Source organism: Grampus griseus (assembly GCF_964374135.1).
Source record: "Grampus griseus genome assembly, chromosome: 15".
In the NCBI taxonomy this organism is placed as follows: domain Eukaryota; kingdom Metazoa; phylum Chordata; class Mammalia; order Artiodactyla; family Delphinidae; genus Grampus; species Grampus griseus.
This window is the reverse complement of record NC_139009.1, coordinates 22,208,189-22,226,067: the sequence shown is the minus strand read 5'-3', so window position 1 is coordinate 22,226,067 and position 17,879 is coordinate 22,208,189. Positions and strand designations below refer to the sequence as shown.

General features: G+C 40.6%; 1 protein-coding gene across 1 annotated transcript in view; it reads right to left on the bottom strand.

Moving 5' to 3' along the window:
• The window catches only part of WDR43 (WD repeat domain 43), a 46,075-nt gene extending 28,262 nt beyond the window's left edge, over positions 1-17,813 (bottom strand). The window contains exons 1-3 of the mRNA XM_082672863.1: positions 17,573-17,813; positions 10,672-10,809; positions 6,592-6,713 (exon numbers count right to left, since the gene is read on the bottom strand). Of these exons, the coding sequence (XP_082528989.1) occupies positions 6,592-6,713; positions 10,672-10,809; positions 17,573-17,797 (485 nt within the window). The 5' untranslated portion in view covers positions 17,798-17,813. The remainder of the gene's footprint in view (positions 1-6,591; positions 6,714-10,671; positions 10,810-17,572) is intronic.
• Positions 17,814-17,879: the final 66 nt, after the last annotated feature.

Sequence of the window (17,879 nt, the reverse complement as noted above, 5' to 3'; positions counted from 1 at the left end):
AAGTGGGATTTATCCCAGGGATGACAGGATTCGTCAATACACGCAAATCAATCAATGTGATACACCACATTAACAAATTAAGGAATAAAAACCATATGATCATCTCAATAGATGCAGAAAAAGCTTTTGACAAAATTCAACACTGATTTATGATAAACTCTCCAGAAAATGGGCATAGAGGAACCTATCTCAATATAATAAAGGCCACATAAGACAAACTCACAGAAAGCATCAGTCAATGGTGAAAAACTGAAAGTGACCACTAAGATCAGGAACAAGACAAGGATGTCCACTCTCACCACTATTATTCAACATAGTTTTGGAAGTCCTAGCCACAGAAATCAGAGAAGAAAAAGAAATAAAAGGAATATAAATTGGACAAGAAGTAAAACTGTCACTGTTTGCCGATGACATGATACTATACATAGAAAATCCTAAAGATGGCACCAGAAAACTACTAGAACTAATCAATGAATTTGGTAAGGTTGCAGGATACAAAATAAATGCAGAAATCTCTTGCATTCCTATAAACCAACAACAAAATAGCAGAAAGAGAAAGTAAGGAAACACTCCCATTTACCACTGCAACGAAAAGAATAAAATACCTAGGAATAAACCTGCCTGAGGAGGCGAAAAACTTGTACTCCGAAAACTATAAAACACTGACGAAAGAAATCAAAGATGACATAAACAGATGGAGAAATATACTGTGTCCTTGGACTGGAAGAATCAATATTGTGAAAATGACTATACTACCCAAAGCAATCTACATATTCAGTGCAATCCCTATCAAACTACCAATGGCATTCTTCACAGAATTAGAACAAAAAATTTTACAATTTGTATGGAAACACAAAAGACCCTGAATAGCCAAAGCAATCTTAAGAAAGAAAAATGGAGTTGGAGGAATGAGCCTCCCCAACTTCAAACTACACCACAAAGCTACAGTAATCAAAACAGTATGGTACTGGCACAAAAACAGAAATATAGATCAATGGTACAAGACAGAATACCTAGAGATAAAACCATGCACATATGGGCACCTAATTTACAACGAAGGAGGTAAGAACACACAATGGAGAAAAGACAGCCTCTTCAATAAGTGGTGCTGGGAAAACTAGACAGCTACATGTAAAAGAATGAAATCAGAACACTACCTAACACAATACACAAAAATAAACTCCAAATGGATTAAAGACTTAAATGTAAGACCAGACACTATAAAATTCTTAGAGGAAAACATAGGAAAAACACTCTGACGTGAACCACAGCAAGTTCCTTTTTGACCAACCTCCTACAGTAATGGAAATAAAAACAAAAATAAACAAATGGGACTTAATTAAACCTAAAAGCTTTTGCACAGCAACAGAAACCATGAACAAGACAAAAAGACAACCCTCAGAATGGAGAAAATATTTGCAAATGAAACAATGGACAAGGGATTAATATCCAAAATATACAAACAGCTCATGGAGCTCAATATCGAAAACACAAACAATCCAGTTAAAAAATGGGCAGAAGACCTAAATAGACATTTCACCAAGGAAGACATACAGATGACCAAGAGGCACATGAAAAGATTCTCAACATCACTAATTATCAGAGAAATGCAAATCAAAACTACAATGAGGTAACACCTCATGCTGGCCAGAATGGCCATTATCAAAAAATCTAGAAACAATAAATGCTGGAAAGGGTGTGGTGAAAAGGGAACCCTCCTGCACTGTTGGTGGGGATGTAAACTGATACAACCACTATGGAAAACACTATGGAGGTTTCTTAAAAAACTAAAAATAGAACTACCATATGATCCAGCAATCACACTACTGGGCATATACCCTGAGAAAACCATAATTCAAAAAGAGACATGTACCACAATGTTCACTGCAGCACTATTTACCATAGCTAGGACATAGAACCAACCTAAATGTCCATCGACAGATGAATGGGTAAAGGCTCAGCCATAAAAAGAAACGAAATTGAGTTATTTGTAGTGAGATGGATGGACCTAGAGTCTCTCATACAGAGTGAAGTAAGTCAGAAAGAGAAAAACAAATACCGTATGCTAACACATATATATGGAATCTAAAAAAAAGTTGTACTGATGAACCTAGTTGCAGGGAAGGAATAAAGAGATAAGACATAGAAAATGGACTTCAGGACATGGGGTAGGAGGGTGAAGCTGGGGCGAAGTGAGAGTAGCATCAACATACATACACTACCGAATGTAAAATAGTTGGCTGGTGGGAAGCAGCAGCATAGCACAGGGAGATCGGCTTGGTGCTTTGTGATGACCTAGAGGGGTGGGATAGGGAGGATGGGAGGGAGGCTCAAGAGGGAGGGGATATGGGGACATGTGGATGTATATGGCTGATTCGCTTTGTTGTGCAACAGAAACTAACACAGTATTGTGAAGTAATTATACTCCAATAAAGACCTATTAAAAAAGAGAAAAAAATATATAGGCAAAGAATACTCAGAATACATAAATAGCTCTTTGTATTCAAGAAAGAACTCCTTGAGTTTAAAAAAAAACAAAATAAAAATAGACAAAGGATATATAAACAAGCAATTCATAGAAGAAACACAACTGTCAATAAACATGAAAACACCCAACCTCACCAATAATCAAGGAAATGCAACAATAATGTATGAAAACTTTTCCTTTACCCTCATTGGTTCCTAACATTCTTGACAATTTCTCACCAATTCCCAGAGCTTCAACACTCACCTGTATTCCTTATTCAACATCTACTCACTGAATTGACACACTCTAAAAAAAAAGACATGATCAACATCCTGACAAGCTTCCTGAATCTATTTCGCCACTGAGCACTGAAAAGGCCAGCACAGAGCCAACACCACCACACCCCTGTCCCCTGTTACCTGTGCAACCCTCCTCCATCAGCAGAAACTGGGAACTTGTTAGAATTCCCAAGCCCCAACCTAGACCTACTAAATCAGATCTGTAAACATACATAACATATGTGCACATTAAAGCTTGAAAAGCACTAGATCAGAAGATTCCTCTCTGGGAAATGCGACAGGTTCCAGAGGAATGACCTACACATCCTGATACTGAAGGCCTCCCAATCACTCTACAAATGAAGCCCAGCAACTGAGCCACACACCCACAATGGCTTTCCAATCAGCTTTTCAATGTTTCATTTTCGAAAACCAACAGGCAGCTGAGGATCTCCAGTCACTTGAAGAATGCCTTTAACATGAAAGAAACCAAAATCAAACAAAAATTAAAACACATTCTCAAGAGGGAGATGACGAAAAATAAAGTTTAAATCCTATAATATCTTCAGAGAGTTAGAAAATATTATACACATGACAGAAACATGACACAACAAAAAAGAAATACTCAAAGAACGAAAAACAGCTCCCAGAGGTTAAAAATTTAGAGAAACTTAAAATTTCGATACAAGATTTAGAAGGTGAAATTGAAGCAATTTCCCAGGTAACAGAAGAAAAAGACAAAAGAGAAAATGAAAATAAGGTTAAGAGACCAAAAGGATTAGTCCAGGAGATATAACACCTAAATAACAGTATGTAGTATAAGAGAAAGATCAAAGAAAAGAGAAGGAATGAAATTATCAAATACACAGTATGAGAAGAACGCAGAGCATGAATTCCCAGGCTAAAAGGTCCCTCAAGTGCCAACATAATTCACTGACTGAAGAAAAAAAGCACAGGATATTTTAAAATATAAAAATAATGAACAATGAAAGCCAAAAAACCAACGAACCAATGCTTCAGAATCCTGAGGGGAGGGCTTCCCTGGTGGCGCAGTGGTTAAGAATCCACCTGCCGATGCAGGGGACACGGGTTCAAGCTCTGGTCTGGGAAGATCACACATGCAGAGGACAACTAAGCCCATGCACCACAACTACTGAGCCTGCGCTCTAGAGCCCGCGAGCCACAACTACTGAAGCCCAAGCGCCTAGAGCCCGTGCTCCGCAACAAGAGAAGGCACTGCAATGAGAAGCCTGCGCACCGCAACGAAGAGTAACCACCTGCTCGCCGCCAACGAGAGAAAGCCCGCGCGCAGCAATGACGACCCAACGCAGCCAAAAATAAATAAATAAATAAATAAATAAATAATTTTTAAAAAAATGCTGAGGGGAATTATTTCCAACCCAAAAGTCTGTATCTTCAAATTATCAATTGAGATTTTGCTTGTCTTCCAGGAAGCTACCAATTTGTGTGTGTCACCAAAAAGAAGGAATAAACCAACAAAGAGAAAAATGGGATCCAGGAAACAGAGGCTCCATCTGGCAAGAGAATTTTCAAGATGATGAAAGGAAATCTCAGGATAATCACTGGAAGAAGGCAGAGAAGTCCGCCAAGAAATAAATGAAACTGGAGGGAAGCCTCCAAAGATTAAATAACTGATTGATTAACTGATGTGTCTGAAAATAAATTGAGATTTACACTATTGCAGGAATGAGACTGAACTAATGACAGGTATATACAAAACTAAGCAAATGAACAATAAAGCAATTATAAACCCCAAGAAAAGCAAAATTCTGTGCCAGAATATAAACAGTACAGTCCAAGTCTCATCTGTAACAATAGTTAATTAGGCATAATGTGAACAATGAATACTGCTTAATCAAAGTGTGACATTACAATATCGGGAAAATGGGGACAGAAAAAGGTAGAGGCTAAGAACTAAATCCTCATCCTCTATAGTAGGAAATCAACAGATAATACCTAAAATGGAAAATAAACTCAGTTACCTATAGCATAAGAATGCCAAGAATGAAACTGGAAACAAAATATTGTATGAGACAGGACAGTCTGGATGAAAGCTCAGGCCGTGATTCAACCTATTTCTTAACTGTAAAACAGGGAGGGAGACCACCTCGCAGTGTTACAAATACAATACTGTGTATAATATGTTGAACGGTGCCTTGAACATTATTAGTCCCTATGTGAAGAATGTGACTTGGTGAACTCTCATCCAGACAGCATTTAAAAAGTACAGCTGCGGGCTTCCCTGGTGGCACAGTGGTTGACAGTCCGCCTGCCGATGCAGGGGACAGGGGTTTGTGCCCCAGTCCGGGAGGATCCCACATGCCGCGGAGCGGCTGGGCCCGTGAGCCATGACCGCTGAGCCTGCGCGTCCAGAGCCTGTGCTCCGCAACAGGAGAGGCCACAACAGTGAGAGGCCCGCATACTGCAAAAAAAAAAAAAAAAAAAAAAAATACAGCTGCATGGGCCCCACCCCTGACCTAGTGGATGAGAATCTCCACAGGCGTCTCTTTACAACTATGAGTATGGAAACTACCACCGCAGGTAAATGGAATGAACTTACTGAACCTCTAGGCAAATGATTATTCTCTGCCCCTCCAGCCCCAAACCCTCCTTAAAATTCTAAGCCTCTATCACCACCCCTTCTGCTGGGTCTTGCCTTTCATGTGTTACTTCAATTTGCTTAGAAACTCTAAAACCACTTCCCTCTTCTGAGTTTCTATTAACTGCACCACTAGACACCTAGTAAGTTCAGAAAGCTGTAAACTTAGTTACATTTTATTTAACTCCTTTCTTCACTCAATAGCACCCCTCCCCCAATCCTACCCAAGATTCTTCTTGGTTGGTACCTTTTCCATTCTTTCTTCCCACTCTTACCATCCTACACCCGGACTATTACAACCACCACCCGGGATCTAGCTTCTCTGCCTGTGCACTAGCTCCTTCCCATATATTTTACACAGTGCTAGCAAATTTTCTTCCTAGAGCATTATTTTGGTTACTCTGTTCCCAAGACATTGACCTTCAGTGTCTCATGCTTACCAAACAGAATCTAAAACTCCACCAAAGAAGTTTGACTACAGTAGAAAAACACTGTGCCAGAATTCAAGACAGCAAGATTAGAACTCCCCTGCCACTTATTAGCTGTAAGACCATGGGCAACATTATCCTCCTTAGGGTCCTCATCCACATAAGTTCAACCGCATTCAACTGTCTACATTCATTGAGCATCTACTATGCAGTCAATCACAGTATTAGGTGCTTGAACTAGAAGAGCTGTCTGAGATTTTTATCTATGACACTTAAGGCCAGACTCTCTTATAAGCTACTTTGGCTCATATCCTCCACCAACCATTATTCCCTAATATGGGCCTCCTCTAAATGCCTCTACTGGGTTCCAAGTAAATCTTTAACTTCCCTTTCGCCTAGCCTTTGTTCCTGCCACATCTCCACCCTCAAAAGGATCCTCCCACCCTCTTCTTTCCAAATCTTACCTCTCCTAGAAGACCCAGTTGAAAACCCTTCTCTTCCACCAGGCCTTCCCAACACTATCCTAATCATTTGACCAGTAATTACTTGCTACCTTATGGCATCTCTTGTGCAGTTATTTTACTCTTGTACCATTATTTAACTTTTCTGTTAAAATCTTCCATGTCCAATTTGATTAAATGTTCCTTGAGAACAGTCCGTAACCTTACTAGTGTCTACATTCCCCACTGTGTCCAATATCAAACTTTACTTACATCAAGAATATAGTCTTGATTCGTCAAACTCTAAAGCATTCCCAAACAGTAACCAAGTTACCCCAGAACCATCAATGTTACTCACCACTTTACTTTGCACGTCTGTGTGTTCCATTCCACAATATGTTTGTCATCTGAACAACTATACAAACAGCCATTGTCTTGATGCCACTGTATGCAATTGACTTTGTTGTCATGTCCACCACTCTGCAGATTTTTTAAAAAATTAAAAGAAAAAAATAAAGCTCATCTGTTATGACAATATGCACCCTAGAATCATTACTAAACACTTAACTAAAATGTTAGGCCTTAACCTAACTAAAAAAGCCTACCCATTAACCTAACTAAAATGCATCTATCCATTTCCAATATCAAAAATGAGATAAATCTTCTATAACTTTATCAAATGTTAACTTTCCCTTCTCCTCTGCTAGAAAAACATACTTATACATCATAAGTCAAACGACACTAGTCCTAAATGCCACCTGCTTTTGACAGGAATGCCAGCACTAAGCATGATAAAATGCTTCATGTACAGTGGCAAAAAGTTTGGGACACTTGAGTGAACTAATAAAGTCAAATCTTAAAGGGTTTAAAAGCATGTCTAGTTAAAACTATCCTTGAAAATCCCTTTATACCAAAACTATCTCTCAACTTTAAAAATCAATGTTCCTTCAGGGAAACACTAAATGTTTCCTTGTGTTGCAGCTCATACCATATGAAACTTTAAACACACTCAGCACAGCAAGATGCTGGCTCACTCAGAGGCACACAGGAATGGCGAAATCAACTGGGAAAGAGCAAATTCAAGTCTCCTGTCTCACACACATTCCAGGACAAGCTCATTCAGCAGAATTAAGGTGCTAAGTCACCTACGCTGTGAGCAATTATTTTCATTCTTTCCATCTGAATTCACATTAAATATACATACAATGAGTCACCACTGTGTACACATCTAAGCATAAAAGTTAAAACTCAAAATCACTACTTCCATCATACAGATTGCTCCCATCTCAAAAGAAAAATATTTTTCAAAAATATTTATTTTTTGGCTGCGTTGGGTCTTTGTTGCTGTGCGTGGGCTTTCTCTAGTTGTGGTGAGCAGGGTCTACTCTCCGTTGCGGCGCGCGGGCTTTTCATTGCAGCAGCTTCTCTTGTTGCGGAGCATGGGATCTAGGAGCGTAGGCTTTCAGTAGTTGTGGTGCACGGCTCAGTAGTTGTGGCTCGCAGGCTCTAGAACACAGGTTCTGTAGTTGTGGCACACGGGCTTAGCTGCTCCGTGGCATGTGGGATCTTCCCGGACTAGCGCTTGAACCCGTGTCCCCTGCATTGGCAGGCGGATTCTTAACCACTGCGCCACCAGGGAAGTCCAAAAGAAAAATATTTTTAAATGCTAAGTTCAGTTACTTCCCTTCCTTCCTACGAGCTATCTACTCAAAGAACTAAGTCCTACATTATAGCCACACACACAAAGAACTGAACAAAGGATATGAACAGATAAATTCCATAGAAAGAATTCAGTAAGAAAATTTTTAATAGTAATTCAAGAGATACAAAGCAAAACAAAGTGACATTTTTAGTCTGTTCATCTACCAATTTGTTTAGCATTATAATATCCACCCTGGTAAGATTACAGGGCACTATCATACGTTGCTAGGGGCTAGCGTACCTTTTTGGAAAGCAATCTAGCAAGTGTCCACTCATTCATTAGTTACTCATTCAACAAACATTTACTCAATACCAATTACATGCCAGGCACTACACTAGGCACTTTCAATATATAGTTATGTCTAAATCTCAAAGTCATGCAACGTAGGTTATATAATACTGAAGAGATGAGAAGTTATATTACTTATCCTTGATCATATAAGTAGCAGGATTCAACCTCAGGATAGACTAGTTCCAAAGCCTGGGCCCTTTCTACCTCACCACGTCATCCCAACACTCCTTGCCCTGACCCTCTTGGTTCCTTTCTAATAAACTCATTCCCTGCTAAAGATTTATATATAATCCTGGGAGGTATCAAATTGATCTAAAAAGGAGTTCTAGGCTCCATCAGCATCATGTCTGCAGCCACAGTAACTGAGTAAAGCAGCTATCACAGTGCACCAGATACTAGGTACGTACTGACCACAGAAAACTGACCAAATCAAAGGATGGGACCCAAACTATAGTGGGGTAAAAGCCCACGAGGACCACACTCAACTTGGAGGAAGGAGGAACAAAGGGAGATTTCCTTTACATATACCTCTGAATGCTTTAAATTTTTTTCAGTTGTATATTATTTTTATAATCTTTAATATAAAAACAAGTGTTATATTTTTATTTTTTAAATAAATTTATTTATTAATTTTTGGCTGCATTAGGTCTTCATTGCTGCGCGCGGGCTTTCTCTAGTTCCGGCAAGCGGGGGCTACTCTTCGTTGCTGTGTGCGGGCTTCTCATTGCGGTGGCTTCTCTTATTGCAGAGCATGGGCTCTAGGCACGTGGGCTTCAGTAGTTGTGGCATGCGGGCTCAGTAGTTGTGGCTCACGGGCTCCAGAGGGCAGGCTCAGTAGTTGTGGTGCACAGGCTTAGTTGCTCCGTGGCATGTGGGATCTTCCCGGACCAGGGCTCGAAGCCGTGTCCCCTGCATTGGCAGGCGGATTCTTAACCACTGCACCACCAGGTAAGTCCCAACAAGTGATATATTTTTAAATGCAGATATAAAATCAGATAAAAATTTTCACCTATCAAATTAGCTGGGTTTTTTTTGTTAGCCTTACTGCTGCTTCAATGGAATAATCAACAATGGCAAAAACACCACTGAAATACACGTACCGTCCTTCCACTGCTGATACAAGTACAAATTAGAAAAGCTTTCAGAAAATTGTTATACTATGTATAAAAAGGCTTAACACTCACACCTTTGACTCATTAATTACAGGTTAGTAATTCTGGGAACCCGTGTAAGAAGAAAAGAGTTTTATAACAAAAAAATCAGAAACTACCTAAATAGTCAGTAAGAGTTAAACCACCAACAGACTACCCCATTTACAGGATTTTATGCAGTCACTGAAAACGTTTATAACTAGTTCTCGACAAATATGAAAATTACTCGTTGTAATTTAAAGGAAAATATCAGAATACAAAATAGACAGAACCCAACTGTATTTTTTAAACATATGCATAAAGCAAAGAAATATGCAATCTATCAAAAGAGGTTCTCTCGGTGATAAACTTAGGTATAATTGTTTTCCCTTTTCAACTTCAGGTAGTTCCAAATTGTCTATGGATAGATGTTACTTAAAAGAGAAAACATTCTTTTATTCATATATACAGAAAGCATTCCTATATACAGACAGGAGTTAAGTGAACACCAAAAACATACTGTAGTAGACACTGTCTGAAATACATTATGCCAGTTAAGTTACTGTCTTGCAGCACCAAGCCCTCACTTCTCTGCTCTGGACGCTGGGGCTGGGACTCTGCAAACCCCATTTCTGCTTTGCCAGCTGGATCGTTAGTAGGCTCCCCCAATAAGGGTGCAGGAGGGAGACAAGGCTGGAGGAGGAACAACGGAGGTGTTCCTTCCTGTCTCCCAGTTTGCATCACCCCAACATTTCTTCACCCCAGCAGGGGCAATCCTTTTGGCAGCAGCTGAACCCAATATGCAGTTTTTTCAACACCTGGAGAACCAGAGACACCAGCAGTCAGCTAAAACCCCCTCCTCAGAGGTCTGGACCTTAAGTCTATGGGGCCACTCTCCCTCAAGAGACATCAGCACAGAGAGCAATACCTGCTTCTCAAAGGTCTGAGTTTCAGCAATAATTCCACCACCTCCCTCGTTCCCTAGCCCTGGAGGTGGTGCGCTCCTTCTGCAGCTGCTGTCTGTGATACTCAGAATTCTTTCTACCCTTTCTTATTTTAAGCCTAGTCAATAGTTCTTCACACTCTTCATATCCTGACCTATAATAATGACTAAGTTACCTATCACAGCTTCAACAAATATTACTGTTCAAAATTTTAAATATGGAAAGGGCAGAAAAATGCCCCCATACTGCAGATCCTATAGCATATCCTGAGCTGCTTTGTTTTTAATAAGTCTCTAATAATCAGTTTCCTGTCATCGCTCTTTTATATAATACACACACACAGACACACACACACACACACACATACTTACTATCAATTTACTGTGTAATTCTCCTTTTACTGTACTGTATAATAAAATACTACCAACTGCTGTACCAAGAGCCAACAAGTCAACCTGGTTACTTGTCCCTATAGCTTCTGATTTCCTTTTTTTCCTCTGTGGACCTTCCTGGAAAAAAAAGAAAAAACAATTTTTTACTTTATTATTTCAAACACTGAAACATCATTAATGCATAAATGCAAATGCCCACTAGCCCACAAATGAATGTGACTGCTTCTAAGAAAATTTTTTTTTAAAGTGGAGATGTGATTTGCTCTCAGATGATTTCTTTCTCACTACTTAGAAAATAATTACTCCAATGGAAAGAACTCGTAATACTCTGTCCCCATCTCCTACCTCTCTGAAAGGAGTAGTAGTATTCTACTCTTAACAAGTATTCTACTCTTAACAAGTCCGAACAGCCTCAATGCTGCTTCCACTTCTCGGAAACCAACCGTTCCCAACAGGTCCAAGTGAAGCCTCCACTCCGAAGCAAAGAGATTACAGATCCATACACAAGCAGCCAATGCTTTCCCCTTCCCCCCTCCCCCAAAAGCTTTCCTTGCATTCTGGCTTCATTTTCAGGAAAAGGGACTCAAATGTTTTTATATTTATAAACATACAATTACCTCACTTAAGAGTCAAAAAATGGTTGTAACTCGTACAGCAGTGCAAAGCACACACTAAAGAAGTTGTTCCAGTGACTCTTTAAGGGTCAGTATGAAAGTTCCATGTTGTCTTCGTGATTCTAATGACTTAAGAGGCACAAGTTTCAATCTAGTGTCAAACAGCCCAAGACTTCTTTGATTTAATTCAAAAAATGAAACGAGCAGCTCATCTATCCATCGGAAAGACAGCCAACTGGCCACAACTTTAGAGTACTACTTTAGAGTTTATAATGCTGAGTAATAATTTATAATTTTGAAACTTTTCTTCCATATGTTCATAATTTTTTAAAATTAAAGCTTGCTAGCCTATGTTTTAGCATAAAGTTCTGAGAAATCCATTCTTTTAGTGTAAAAGAGACCAATATTACAGAAAAGAGAACATTTTCTCCACAGTGGAAGATCTTTGCTCCACAGCACAAAAAAGCGGCCCAGGATACATAAAATCTGCCCAACCCAGAAAACCACCAATGAAAACTACGATGTTACCAGTGCATAAAGAAAATCAAGGAGCAAATTTATAAGGCATTTTCCATTTTTTTTCTCTTAGTTATCCTCTAGAGATGTTACATTTGAAGAATTTGATTCATTGGACGCTCTAAGTCAACAAAAAGTTAAAAGATTTAACAAAAAATAAGATAACTTTAAATACAGAAAAAATAATGAACATTTTGCAAGTCCTAAGAAATGTATCCACATTAATAAACTCAAAAGAGAAGTCACAATTAATAGCCAAAGTATAAAAACGTCTGATGGTCCCGTCCCCTCAGTAACATTCTTAGTCAGGAAATGTCCTAGGCCCCACCTTCAGTTACATGAATTTCTAAAGCCGCCTCTGAATGATTCCAGAGGGCAAATGTGGTTTCTGCATAAGGTTATGGACATAAACACCTATCTCAGGCAAGGACAATAGAGGAAATTATACCAACCTAATACTACCTCATCAGAAAACTCTCCTCTGAAAGATTCTAGAAAGTATTTCTTCTATTCTTGGTTTTCCCCAAATCAAATTAAAATTATCTACAATGAGGTTTCTAACGTATGAAACATAGGCTGGTCCAAATATGTATATGTTTTTCTGCAGATGTGAATTTGCATTAAAAAGCACAAAGAAATTTTAGAAATTAAACGTTAACATATTCAAAGCCCTGATTTCCCTATCAGCAAAATCTCTATTTTTAGGAGAAGCAAGCAGAGGCTAGTGGTAGGAGTATCACAGAATCTATGCCCAATTTTGAGGATCACTGGTCTAAACCTAAATAATAATCCAATTAATTAACCTCAAAGAACTAATGACTCATGTATGTTTTCTCCGAGTTGGATGATCTTTTTAAAAATAACTTCCCATTCAGCAGGATGTGCATGTCCAAAAAAGTAAGACATCAACCAGATAAGTTTATATAACCAATGTGCATTTTAGTGAAATCTAATATTTTAACTATTACCCCATTACTAAATATTTCTGAAACCAAGAGTTTAGTGGTACTGATGATTATAGATTATGACAGACTTTTGTTGGCATTTTCTATCAGAACCTGTTATTTCTGTGATCAAAAATTTCAATGACTCCCCAGAGAAGAGTAAATCAAAAAAACTGTTTGGTAGGGCTTCCCTGGTAGTGCAGTGGTTGAGAGTCCACCTGCCGATGCAGGGGATGCGGGTTCGTGCCCCGGTCCGGGAGGATCCCACATTCTGCGGAGCGGCTGGGCCCATGAGCCATGGCCACTGAGCCTGCGTGTCTGGAGCCTGTGCTCCACCACGGGAGAGGCCACAGCAGTGGGAGGCCCGCGTACCCCCAAAAAAACAAAAACAAAACTGTTTGGCATTCAAAAGCATCCACAATTTGCCTCCAAACCACCTTTTCCAGTCTTATTTCCAATTCCATCCTTACACTGCACTCCCTAATCACGAATACACTTTCCCATTTGCTTTTTCCTCTTTTGGGAGGGGCCTTTTTCTATCCGTCTCAATTATCAATTTGGTTAAAAATCGATCCTTGCTTCAAGGTCCACCTCAAATATGATCTCTCCACAAAAACCTCTTCTTTCAGACACAGTATATCTGAATTGTCTGTATTTCTTCTTTAATGTCTTAGTCATACTGCTTTGTTTCATGTCATGTGCACATTAATTACATGTGTGAATATATAAAGTGAATGGATAGGGTAGGCTAAAAATTTAGTTCATATATCTGTAATCAGAAAATCTGAGTTCCAGGGAACTCCCTGGAGGTCAAGTGGTTAGGACTCTGGCGCTTTCACTGCAGGGGCCCAGGTTTGATCCCTGGTCAGGGAACAAAGACCCCACAAGCCTCGTGGCGTGACCGAAAAAAAGAACAAAAACAAACAAAAAAAGAAAATCTGAGTTCCAGAAAGTACCAGGAACGAAGACCAAAAGGATTTGGTCTATTACTTAGACTAAATAGTCTTTTCCAATGTGAGGGGCTGACCGAGCTAAGCAATAAATGCCAACAGCAGTCTCAAGAAAGCAGTATTTGATCCAGAAGGCAATCAGAAGGCTGAGTGAGTGTAAATGTGCATGATTTATAAACGCAAGGCATAGTACAAATGAAGTGAAGACAGAGGGGAAAAGCACATCCAGTTAAGCCCTGACTCTTTAGACTAAGATCCCAGAGTAAGAAAAGAGTTTACATGGAAAACCAATACACACACTCATAAAAACGTGTATATAGCTGAAACAAGTTTCACCAAAAAACTTATCCTTTACCATGCAAAATACACTCTAATATTGTCTACTTCATCATTGTAATGCTGTCACAACCCACCAAATCTATTTCACAATCCACTAATGGTTCAAAACCTATTTGTGAAAAATACTGACCTCTAGTCACTGAAAATTACGGCAAAGTTTCAAGTTTCACTCTGCAATTAGTCTCCTATGCCATTTCTTGGCCTATCTTAACTGTCACTTACTCTGGCAAATGTCTAAGTTTCATAGGTAACAATGAACAAAATGTGTGCATTTTACATGTAATTACCTACAGTATGTACATCAAAAACAAATTCTAATACACAGGAACTTCTATTTCTGCCAATAAGATTTATTAGGCAAACCACAGCCTTTTGAAGTTTAAACACTGGAGAGACCGTACGACAGAGCATTATACAGGAACACAACTGGACTGTGCTGCGTCCCTAAGGGTTAGGACTGGGGATGCTCAGATTTTTCCTAGAAACATCCTTAATGCTGCTGTGCTTGCCCTGTCCAATGCCTGAAAGGCCATGTGCCTCCTTTAATAAGCACTAAGCCATATGGGGTCATTTTAACTACAGTGACAGCAAAGTAACATAAATGCATTTATTGTGGTAGCCAGTCTGTTTCTTCAGGGCTCTACAGCAGTTAGAGAAGGAAAAATTGAAAAGTTTGGAATTAAAGGAGCAATGAAATAGCAGGGTCAGTTCCTGGGTAGCTCAGCCACTTACTGTGTGCCTCTGGCATATCATTTACCATCTCAGCCTCAGTTTACACACATAAACCTGAGGAACTCTAAAAACAGCACCCATGCATAGTCCATCAATCCATCTCCTTGCACTTTTCTCATCATCATCTGAGGTCCTCTTCCCCCCAGGCTCCATCACCCAAATAAAATGCTCAGCTATATGATATATACAAAAATCTTCTAAAACCTACTGTGACATAAATGCAAAGAATTATAATCATTTTGTGACCAAGAAGCAATCTAATTTTTATAAAAATTTATGAACCACTGCTTTAGCTCCTGTTACCCAAGAAACCCAGCACCAACTCATTTTTCTCCACTGATAAGAGTAATGTCACCAAACTTTGTCCTTGGGTGGCAAACTGCCAGTTACTGAACCAGATGCAGAATACTCCTACAAACTGATTTACATGTAAAATAAGGGCTTAAGAGAGCATCTTAAAACTTAAGTGGCAAGGATCATAACCCAGGGACCTAGGAGCAAAGGCAGAAAATGAAGAGTGATTTGTAGCAACCGCTATCTTTAAAAATCACATCCTCCCAACTCTCAATTCTGTGACTGAAGATCTAAGGTTACAGTAAGAGCACTGGCCCAGGAGTCAAAGTACTTTGACTCTAGTGGCTACAGCTACTTCATTGGTTAATAAGGCTTTGGAGAAGTCATTTAAACTTAGTTCTGATTCTCAGTTTTTAAAAATGTAACAATCACAGGGCATTTCACAGAGTCAGGTGACTAAAGTGAGAGCATACAAGTAAAAGGACACTGAAACCTGTTAGAACTTTTTTTTAATGTAGTCCAACTCTTTTTCAAGGAGGCCTCCAAAAGTAAAGTGACTTGCTCAAGGTGACAAAACAAGTTTGAGTCCTGGGTACGAAACCAAATCTAGGTATTTTTCTGTTGTATCAGACTGCTATAAATAATCCAAAACTGACTTTTAACAGGAAATTTAAGACCAGGCAAAAGTTTTACTCCTGACACATACAATATGATTGTAAGTCAAGAGAATACCAAGTGGGTGACAAATATCTGCCAGCCTAATATGAATGATTTGTTCCAGATAATAGAGTTGGGCTCTAAATACCTGCATTCTAGTCCTGGTTCCATTTTTGGTTTTTCGCAAGTTGCTTAATTTTCCAAAGCCTCAGTTTCTTCTTCACGAACAAAGCAAAAAGTTAGTCTTTATCTACCTTGCAGGACTAACCATGCAAATAAGAGGTAATAACAACAATTAACACTTGCAGCACTTACATACCAAGAACTACTCTAAATGCTTTATGCATCATTAAGTATGTTAACCTTCACAACCACTCTATGAGGTGAGTACTGTTATTCCCATTTAGAGGCACAATTCCTACGATGAAGCCAAGCCTGGGTTCAAAGTGAGGAAGTATAGTTTGGGTCCATGCATCTAACCACTGCTCCACATTTCCTCTCACCATTAGAATTATTAACACTTTACAAGACCGTTAAAATACAAACACAGAAATTTGAAAAGGAGAAATATGCAGAGTGCTGTCACCTTAATGACAACTGATTTTTTTTAAAGTCCTAGTTTTGTGCTTGACTTAAGGGCCCTGATAAGGTCTCTTTAATGATCAACAGGAGTCACTTCATCCAGAAACTTTGAAAATCAAGCTTAAGATCTGAAAAACACCTAAACATACTCATCCAAAGTATAACAAGTTAGATGTATCCCTACTTTCAACCTAAAAAGTTAGTAGAAAGTTTCCTAGGATAGTCAGGTGGAGTTAAGATCTATACTAAACACTTTTTTTTTCTTTTTTTGTGTGTATGTGTTTAAATACTAACTTTTTAAGGTTTACACACAGTGTCAGCTAAATACCACACAACTCAATACCTGATGCTTCCAAATCACACTGCACTGATTCGGGTTGGCTACCTTATACACGCAGTTCCCACGTGCGTGTGAAATAGTGCTGATGTAGCCAAGTGACTCCACAGTGAATGACATCTTTCATTGACTCCCTAAGAGTGAGAAGCCTTCCCTAACTCAGCAGTGCCCCGTGTAAGAGAAACTCCACCTGGACTCACGTTCGTTAAGTTAAACTACAACCTCACTTTACCTCCATATCCTAATGCAGACTTCAGACTTGGGGAAAAGGGGATGTATAAAGGGGGAGCCGAGCAGATGTTAAAACTTTAAAAGCAAGAAGGTTCAAATGGCTTACAATGGAAACGAGTCTGGGAAAAGTCAACACTTTCAAATAGTCACATCCTGGACGTGGAAGAGAACACGTGGTGAGCCGGACCCCAAGAGTGGGGGATGGAGGGGGGTGTCCGGAAGCAAGGAAATAGACTTGTTCATTCTAACTGCCCAGCGCAAGGCTGGGTAGGGGTCGGAGAAGAACAATACAGCCCCAAGGTGGGGTTCTGTCAAAAGCCAGAGCTCTGAAAAGCGCAAGCAGAAGAGCCAGGCCTGGTAGCAGGAAGCCGCTCCTGGGGGACCCGGGGCCTCGGCGAACATGGCGGCCCCCGCGACGGCTGGGCCCAGACCACATGGAGCCCGCCAGGAGGGCTTCGGTCCGCTGCCCGTCGGATCCGGCCGCGCCCTCTCTCGTTGCCCTCAGGACAGGCCACGCACGGGGCTGACGGTGTGGGCCCAGCGCGCGCCTCCACCGCGCTCTGTGCCTCCTCGCCCCGGGCCTCGGAGGGCCACGCGCGATGACGGATCGCGCGCCGCCAGGCCGCGAAACGCTGAGGCTGAGGCTGAGCGGCCACCCGCCCCGCGCCATCCAGCTCGCTTTACCTTGGCCTGCAGCCGCGCTGGCGCCCAGGCCAGGCAGGTGCAGGTACCGCTGAGGTGCGCGGAAGGCACGTACTCCTGGTGCAGCCGGTTGCTGGCTGTCTCCCACACTCTCAGGTGACCGTCTGTAGACGCTAAAGCGAAATAGGCCTGGCTTTGCGGGGAGAAGGCGCAGGGGACGCCCGCGGGGGAGAAGGGGTCCGCAACACCTCCGCCACCCGCCGCCATTGCTGCTCTGGCTCCGCGGTAGCCACGTGTTCGCCCGTGCGCAGGCGCACCGGTACGGGGCGGGGCCTGGAGGGGGAAGTGG